The sequence below is a fragment of the Athene noctua genome, chromosome 16, assembly GCF_965140245.1.
Source record: "Athene noctua chromosome 16, bAthNoc1.hap1.1, whole genome shotgun sequence".
Taxonomy (NCBI): domain Eukaryota; kingdom Metazoa; phylum Chordata; class Aves; order Strigiformes; family Strigidae; genus Athene; species Athene noctua.
The window spans coordinates 11,624,672-11,633,842 of record NC_134052.1 but is presented as its reverse complement, the minus strand read 5'-3'; the positions used below and the strand labels follow the sequence as shown (position 1 = coordinate 11,633,842).

Here is a 9,171-nt window from a genome sequence, read left to right as displayed (position 1 = left end):
CCCCCGCCCGCCGCGGTTTTCTTCCCTCTCAGGAGGCGGCGGCGGGTGCTGAGGGGCGATTCGCGCCCCTCCCCACCCCCTGGCAGCGACTCTTTATTAAACCGGTCGCGTTTCAGCTGCGTGAGGGCTGACCCGGGGGCAGGAAGTACCGGCGGCTCCTCCCTTTGCCCTCCCGCTCCCCTCCTCCTCCTCGCCCATGTCCATTCCAAGATGGCCGGTAAGTGGGGCCGGCGGGTGGGCCGGCGGGCGGGGGGCGCTGGGGCGGCTCGACTGGGGCTGCCGCCGTCCTCGCTGTAGCCCTCTGAAACCAACCCTTCGGTATCTCTCTTCTGTTTTTGTTTGTAGGGATCCCTTTGTATTTTGTGGATTTGCAGGATGACTTAGATGATTGTGAGTAACTGTTTTTTATTTTTTTGCCTCACACTTAGGCCATCCTCCGGTCTCCCACCCCGGGGTCCTTCTGTCGCCCTCCTTCCCTCTCCGCGTTTTTATCCCGGTTAGGGTGAGGGGAGGACTTTGAGGCTGCTTGTGCTGGTAGGTGAAGGCTTGTAGGGTGTTAGGGCTCACGAGTTAACAAGGTATTTGTGGGTCTGCAGGAGCGCGTAGCTGACAGGGGAAGCGGGCTCGCTCCCTCCCTCAGCCGTGGGCCCTCGCCTCACCTTTTACAGGCTCTCAAGTGCCGGCTGAGGGATCGAGCTGCCGAGGGATGGGCAGCCTCCTGAAGCGGGGTGTTGGGGGGCAGCTGCTGTCCCGCCGGGGAAGGGGGACCCGCGGGCAGGAGGCAGGCCCGGGGCGGTGTCTGGAACCCGGCCTTCCCAGGGGCCATCCTCTCTGTGTCCAATGGCCGCTGGACCGCTGGGTTCAGTGTAAACAGCATCTCCAACAATGGCCCGCGATGAATCTCTGGGAGAGGAAAACGGCTCCGGCCGGCGGTGGTTTAGAGGGTTAGCTCCGCTGTTGTGTCGGTGGAAATCAGCCTAGAGCGGCCGAGTGATTCCCTAGCTGCGGTAGCTCAAACGGGCGAGACTTTTAAATGCTCTAGAGGCTGCGCAGGATGCTGTGTGTTCTGCCGTTCCCGCATCCCTGCGGCATGGCCTCAGCGGGATGTTGCTGCGATGGCTGTATGCGCACCTCGGAAGCGGGAATAAAAGAAAAACCGCTGTTGTATGTACTGCAGTTGGCTTACACAAGTCGGTGGTTTTAGGTTAAGTGCTGTGTTGTAGGTGCTGGACCAGGCAACAGCTCCACCTCAAGCTGGTATAGTCCAGAGTTGTGTTACTGGAGTAGAGCTGAACACGTATCAGACAGCTTGGTAAGAGCTGTTACTTGAGATAAATCTATTAATTACAAGAACTTGAATTGCGTTAGAAAGCAGAGGTATATGTGGGGTGGTTTCATTGGCACTTGGGATGCGGGATTAACTTTTCTATTAAAAAATGAGAAGTGATACATGTGTTTGTTTTTTTTCTTGTAAGACGTTCTATTTGTTTAGTACAAGACCATTATTGTTTAACAGTACTTGAAAATGTGATACAGATGGATATCCCTCGCCCCTAATTTAGTATGAATAAGATAATTTAGGAAGGTGGACTTTGGAAACACCGGGAAAGTGTTAAGAGTACAAGTGATATCTAAAGTATTCCAGCGGAAAGAGGCGCAGGAGCGTTGCCTCTGTGGGCAGGAGGTCGTTCAGTAGGATTTTGTTAGTTCCTCTCAGTCTTTGAGGTTTCTGTATTTCACAAGTAGGTAGCGGAGAAAAGAGATGTTGGTATTTTGATTAAGTTTTAGAAGGAAAAGTTTGGGATTTTTTGTCATGTATAAATGATTGTGTATGTAAGAGTTCCTGGTTAATTTTTTGTTCATATTTTTGTGTATTTGAAAATATATTTAACATTTCTCTTATATGGATAAATTGTAACTCTGAATCTTAATGAATTTAAAACTGTAATTAAAAAGCATCTTCCTTAATGCAGTTATCTATTTGAAAAACTAGAAAGTGAAGAAGTACTCAGTGTGGAGGGTAGTACTTGAAATACATGTATTAAATAGGGTTTTAAAGTTTTGATAACACTGTAAGAAGTTGATTTTTAAAAGGTACTAAAGTTTGTTGCTTGCTGCAGGAAGTAAGTGTAAGAAGTTTGTTAGAAGGCATCACTTTAGATGACAAAAAGCATGTATGTGTTGAGCTGGATGTGAGCTGAAACGTTTCAGTGTGCTTATGCTGATTTAAAGACTATTTTGTGGTGTCTTCTTCTAGCAGAAGAGCTACAAGAGTTGTTGCTGTAGTTAGTACCTTATTTAAGAGGTGAAAGTATTTTTCTCTGCTCTAATTAAAAAAACCAAACAACCCAACCTTTGATAGTGCTAATGAATGCTTAGCTATTTGAATTGATTGGGTCTTTCTGAATTGTTCCCAGTTCCCTTTCCAATTTTCTTCCAAATCACTAAACTCCAAACTAGCATGTTGTTTGAGTTCTGTTTGCTGAGTGTGTAAAGCAGTGAAAATTAATGCAAACTTCCTGTAGTGTTCTGTTATGGGCCTTGGCCTTGAACCAGGGGTGACCATCACCAGGAATTAAGTGTTCATTCTGCATTAGCATTCAGTCTTTGGCTGTTCTGTTTAGACTGTAACGGATTTGTCTGGTAAGTCGATTAAGGAGTTTGATGCATGTAGGTAAAACTCCAGTTTGAGTCATGAAGTTTATAAGAACATTCAGATAAAGAAGGTTTTGCCGTAACTAGTAACTAATAAGCTTTTTATATGGGTCACTTAAAATTTGTTTCAGGATGAGCACGTAAATTAATGTGCATTTTAGAGCACTATTGAAATCTTACTTTATGATTTAAAAATAGATAAGTTCATTAATTTGATAATGCATTTATAATTAAGATGTGGAAAGCTGTCTTCTATTTGTGTTACAGCAATGTTCAATCTAGGCTGAGACACTGTTGCGCTAATCTAGTGACTAGTTTAGCAAAGAGTTCGTGATGCATTTTAGGAAAATCTCAGTGGAATAGATCACTGGAACTGGATTTTTACTTAACTAAATCGGTAAAATAGTGTTATACACATTGAAGATCAATTCCATTGAAACAAAGGGAGGGTCTGCAGGGTTCCTCTGAATACGGGGAGAAGCTGTAATAAAATCTACCTAAATTCATTGAGTACAGTTTGAAAGTTGTTTTTTGTAAGGTAAGATATTGGATCATCTGAAAAAATAATTATTTTACAAAGGGCATCATTAAGCTAAAGAAAATGTATTTTTAAAGTTGTTTTTCCTTCTAAGAAAAGCATGAGAGAAAATTACCTTCTTGAGCTCATTAAATCATTGCACTCTGCACTAGTATTTACTGTTTTATACTGGAAAAGTGGATAGTGATGTTAGCTAATGATGTTGAATTGCATAGTTAAATCCTGTCACCCTGTAGGTGTTCTTACAGGCTCTAAGCAGCTTTTGAGTCTAGGTCAAATGAAGGCATAGTGAACTCAAGCTCAGCTGTGAATACTGTCACATTTATTCTTGTTTATGGGTGGACAGATTTCAAACTTGCTTGTTTAATACCATTAGAGGGAAGAATACTGAATGTTTGATTCACCTATGAAAGAACATTAGACAAGAATATTCACTTTTTTCTGAAACTTACTTTATAGTACTCTGGTGTATTGTGAGACTTGTAAGTACCTATGACTTCTTATTTTATGGAGAAAGAAAATTAAAGTTCTTGAGAGGAGACAAAATGGATTCTGCCATGACGATTCCTTACTTATGTGTGCTGAGTGTGTATGGAAAAAATTTTAGGTATTTAACTCTCTTGATCCTGAGCATAAGTAGTTTGCTCTGTTTTCCCTCTGGCCCTAGAAGCACTGGTGTGTGCTTAGCTAATTTAAATGAATAATAGAACTAATCTAGGTAGTAAAATTAAGCATGTTCATCATGTTTACGAAATTAGTCCCAGGTGTAGTATTGTAGTCCAACTTAGAATTGAGGTTTACTTTAGTGTCATTTTAATTGGTAGGAATTCAGAAATATTTGAAGTGAACTGATGAGAGCCTTCACTTCAAACTGTTTCTTAATTCAAGAACAGGTGGGCACTAGATAAAGTTCAAGGCAAGTATACTGATTTTTTTTAAGCTGTTATAAATCTTTCTTTCTATAACAGGTGGCTAGCCTCAAAAATTAGCTAGTGAAAGTGTCTGATCTGTGTGGATTGAAAAATATCTATATATTATAATTGCAGAGGTATAGAATGGTCAGAGCTGGGTTTGGGGAGTTTGGGGCTGGTGTATGGGGAGTTTGTTGCAACCTCAGAAAGGATATCCACAATTCTGCCTGTGCTGTGTAACTTCCTGTGAGCTTTCAGTGGTACAGTAGGTTTCTTTTGAAGCAGCAAATGCTGAATGCTACATCTTCAGATACTGTGCTTGGTAGGAAAGCTAGAAGCTAGCCCAATCCCTGACAGATCTGTGCAATATAAATTATATATGCTTGTGCAGGTAAATGTTTGGAACCTGACAGAACTTAAAAATACATAAAGAACAGCCACTAGAAAGAATAATGACAGTTGAATGGAAATAAGGGTGTCAGTACAATACATAGTCATTATAAAAAGCCATGAATAATTAGCATATGTTTCTGATCATGTAGCTGTGGGTTCACTTGTAGTATCTGTGCATACATTTGAAATGTGAACATTTATTCTAATCTCACAGCTTTCTTCTATTTGAATCCTGTTGAACTTGTTGGTCAGAGCATATTGTCTGCAAGAACAGCAGAATTCAGAATTGCATTCAGCTGTGTTCCTTGGAGACTGGTTGCTTTCTTAAACTAATCTGCTTTTTTATTTTTTTCCTGAAGACCCAGGTATAATATTTTGCTTGAAATATGTTCAGATTATTTCTTGTTTAAATGAACTGTATTTCTGAGAATGTTTTGGCTCATGTTAAGTAATTGGAAAGCAGAGTTTTATATGTGAAATAGGAATTTTTCTGTAGGAAAAAGCTGAGGCTTGGTACCTCTCAGTAATAGAGGATTTTTTAATCTAACAAGTGATTTATCATGGATATTAATGTAGTCTACAGCCAAAATTCACTGTGCTGCACCTCAGATTAAGGTATTCTTTAGGGAAGAGTGTTTGTAATATCAAACGGGTAAAGTAAGAGTGAGGGTAAAGCCAAAGCTTAGTTATTCTGATTAAAGTAGGGCACTTCAACCCTGAAGAAATTGTTATATTGGAGATAGTGAGATTACATATACACATAATTTAGCCTACTGTCAGTTTCAGAGTGCATTATGAAATAGTACAGACCTTCCTTTAAGATGTGCAAAAGCTTTGTACTGATTGGGATGACATTGGGAAGGACTGTAACTTTTTTTATTAAACCAGAATACTGAAGATAGGGATTATGTGTAGTACTTTACATACACATTTTTTAGTCTTTGGAGTGTGTCAGTAGGAGAGGATGTTCTTGTTCTTCCCACTTTACAAACAGGGGATACCGTTGCTATAAACGAAACTAGTCCTGGTTTGCTTTTAGTTATTTAGCCAAAGCTCTGCTGGTTTTTAGGATGGTGGCACCATGTACATTCCGCTGCCTGTAGACAGAAGGTTTCTGCCTGTAGAGGCATAACCTAGAGTGCCTAGATTATATATAGTCTCATAGGCACAGTTTCAAACACAACCTATTTGGCTTGTCATTGTGCTTTCAAGTTATTATCAGTTCTGCTTTTTTACTGATTTAAATACCTAATATTGTGTCCTGCCAAGTCAGAAACTGGCTTGTTGTCTTCAGTGTCTGTCACTCTCAGCACACATGCTGGTTTGAGAGACTACTTCTTGCATATGAGCAGCCGTATTGGCACAATTTGCATTACTTAAGTATGATCACAGTTGCTATATTATTTATTTGAATGAAGTGTGCATAATTCTAGGAGTGATTAGCAAGTTGTAAACCCAGAGCAGGAATACTCTAGTGCAACTCTTTTTGTAGGTTTGGTTGCTGTATGTGTTCCTATATCCATTGCTGAAATGAGAGAATTTGTGTAAAAGATTTATATGTTGCAGGGATGTTATTTCACTGTCTTTCCTTTAAGGATGAAGGATTTAAAAAAAAAAAGGCAGTGAAGTTATCCTATTCCCTTTCCTCTTCAGTCTTTTTGCCTGTAATCTAATCAAGTGCATGTTACTGGATTAGGTGACTGTAATGCTTGGTGAGGCAAACTTTAACAGTTGGTATGGTAATATTTGGTTAAAAATCTGAAGCTACAAGTACAAAAAAGATCTAGGAAAGAGTAGGTTTACATGGGAATGTCTGTAGTTGGTAAGTCTGTTCACAAGTAAGGTAAAGTTGAAGTTTTTCCTAAAGCTACCGGTCTGATTTAGATATATGGGGCACAGTAACTACGGTTGTAGTTTGAGCCCAGAGGGCAACTGAGCACCAGGTAGCTGCTTGCTCACCCCTTCCCCCTCAGACATGAGGGAGAGAAAATGAAGCAAAAGGCTCGGGAACTGAAATAAGGACAGGGAGGGATGTCTCACCCATTACTATTGCAGAAAAAAGATTCATGAGGGGAAGAAAAGGAATGTCAATTTAATTCAAACACTAACAACAACCATACTTAAGAGTAGGACAGTGGGAAGCATAACCACATCTTAAAAACGTCTTTCCCCACCTTCTTCCCAGGCTCAATTTTGCTCCCAATTTCTCTACCCCCAACGGGGGCCAGGGAATGGGGAGGTGAGGTCAGTCCCACTGCTCAGCTGTCCGCAGGGGGAGGGCTCCTTGTTTTCTCCTCTGCTCCAGCATGGTGTCCCTCTCACGGGAGACAGTCCTCCACAAAGTTTCTCTGACGTGAGCCCTTCCCCCTGCTTGTTGCAGTTCTCCCAGCACCAAACTACAGCAGTGGAGGCTTCTCCCCTCAGTCCCAGCCTTCTTCGGGCACAGCCCCCTGCTCTGATGTGGGGTCCTCCACAGGCTGCAGGTTGGCATCTGCTCCACCGGTGACCCCCATGGGTGGTGGGGGGACAGCCTGCCCTCTCCCCACGGCCTGCAGGGGGTCTCTGCATTGGTGCGCATCCCCCTCTTCCTCCTCCTTTCTTCCATTGACCTTGGTGTTCACACAGGTGTCCTACTTGCAACTCCTCCTCCCCCCAGGTTCCTCTGTGATAATGTTAAATACATTATCCCAGAGGCACAGCCACCATCTCTAATTGGCTCGGCCTTGGTGCAGAGGGGTCCAACTTGGAGCCGTGGGAGCTTTGAGAAGCTTCTCACAGGGCACTACTGCTATAGCCCCCTCTCCTAATACCAAAACCCCCAGCACACTACAGTGAGAAAAATGTACATTAGTAACTTTGTAACAGACCCAGGAATTTGCTGTTTTAAAGCAATACAGTTTGGGAATTTCTGTCATTGTTAAAATTTCAGCTTCTTTTAATGGGACTTACTTTCCTTCTGAATGCATTGGTCAGTTTGTGTCATGCAGTTCTGTCAGCTGAGCCCACTTAACTCATCATTCATGTGGATAAGCCACTCAGTCAAATGTGTTAAAAGCCAAGGATTTTATGACAGTTGAAATTAATTAAATTTCAAAGCTTGAATTTACAGGTTTATACGCAAGTGTTGCTCTTGACTTTGTTAGGTACAACTTAAGTTTTTAGGTTTTTTTGTAAGCCCTTTCCAGTGATGTACACTTACCTTGAAGCATAGTTCTAAAAAGAGAGAGAGCTATTGGTGTAGTGTATTTTACACTGTGACATCTCTTGCTGACTCTTTTTTTTTTTTTTTTGGTTACTCTTCTTACCTTTCAAGTTGGGTTTGAAGATTATGGACCAGACTGTGATAGCATGAGGATAACGGCATTCTTGGATATTCCTGGACAGGATAACTTAACTCCACTGGCTCGTCTAGAAAAATATGCCTTCAGCGATAACATATTTAACAGGTAAGGGTGCAACAGCTACACTTGATGACTGAGTCTGATAACATTGTGGATGTTAGTGTCACTAGTTCTGTTATTACTCTCCTAAGCACATGACTGATACTATTTCTGTTTGTATAACTTTTGTATAACACCTTCCATGAAAGGAGGCTTTCATTCTTGTTAGCTGAATAAGATCTCTTGACTCCTGTCTTTGTTTTGTTGGGATATGGAGAAACTGTATAACTGAAACTGTGTAACTGAATGTTCAGAGAAGATCTTTTTTAAGGTGCCCATTTACATTTGATAATTTCCCCTTGCATACTATTGGCAGGATATTAAGGCAATTAATATGTTATTCACTCCACAGGCAAATTATTGCCAGAGGTCTTTTGGATGTCTTTCGAGACTTCAGTAATAATGAAGAAGACTTCCTGACTGTAATGGAAATAGTGGTCAGGCTCTCTGAAGATGCAGGTTTGAAAGTTGTTTTGGTTTTTTTCACATTTCTGTAACTTATTTTACATAAGTGACAATATAGAAGGCAATAACTTTAGTTCCCGCATTGCCTTCTCAAAAACTAAAGAAACTAGATCATCCAACAGCAGTATCTCCAGTGAAAACAAGTTGGGTTTATTCCTGTTTATGAAGTATTTTGTATGGTAGGTTTATGAATGAAAGGTTCTTACTTAGTATAGGCCCAAAGTAATATTTTTCAAGGAATTTGTTACATCTAGACATACAATGTGGTATGCATGTGTAGAACAGTTGTGTGTTCTAATACTTCACGCGGATACGTTCATGGTGATTGGATTTTCTAGCTAGTGCGCTTATTTTATATGATTTATTTGGGAACTGATCCCAAGTCTCTGTACTGTGATGATGTATATAAGGTTATTCTATTTTGTTCAGCTTCCTTTAAGAACAGGCAATCTCAGTGCTGCTACTTTAAGTATTTTTATTTTCCTCTGTTGTTAAAGCATTAAACAAAAAAATGCAACTTTTTTCTTAAGGTACTTGATCTTAATTTCATATTTACTGATGTAGTTTTGCTTTCTTTTTATTACTAGAACCCACTGTGCGTACAGAGCTGATGGAACAAATACCTCCTATTGCCATTTTTCTGCAAGAAAGTCGACCAAAATTCCCAACAGCATTTTTTGAATACCTTATGCCCATAGTAGTGAGATACCTCACAGATGTTAACAATCAGGTAGGAAAAACAGACAATGTGAGTTGAACCATTAGAAAA

General features: G+C 40.8%; 1 protein-coding gene across 5 annotated transcripts in view; it reads left to right on the top strand.

The window, feature by feature from the left end:
• LOC141967095 (serine/threonine-protein phosphatase 4 regulatory subunit 1-like) overlaps positions 1–9,171 on the top strand; it is a 53,217-nt gene that overhangs the window by 25,744 nt on the left and 18,302 nt on the right. Inside the window, exons 1-5 of one of the 5 annotated variants that reach the window (XM_074920467.1) lie at positions 119–217; positions 346–390; positions 7,811–7,943; positions 8,290–8,396; positions 8,990–9,132. In XM_074920467.1, the coding sequence (XP_074776568.1) occupies positions 211–217; positions 346–390; positions 7,811–7,943; positions 8,290–8,396; positions 8,990–9,132 (435 nt within the window). In that variant the 5' untranslated portion in view covers positions 119–210. Of the gene's footprint in view, positions 1–118; positions 218–345; positions 391–3,547; positions 3,676–7,810; positions 7,944–8,289; positions 8,397–8,989; positions 9,133–9,171 lie in introns of those variants that run through there. The other 4 variants (XM_074920469.1, XM_074920468.1, XM_074920470.1 and 1 more) reach the window with 4 other exon arrangements.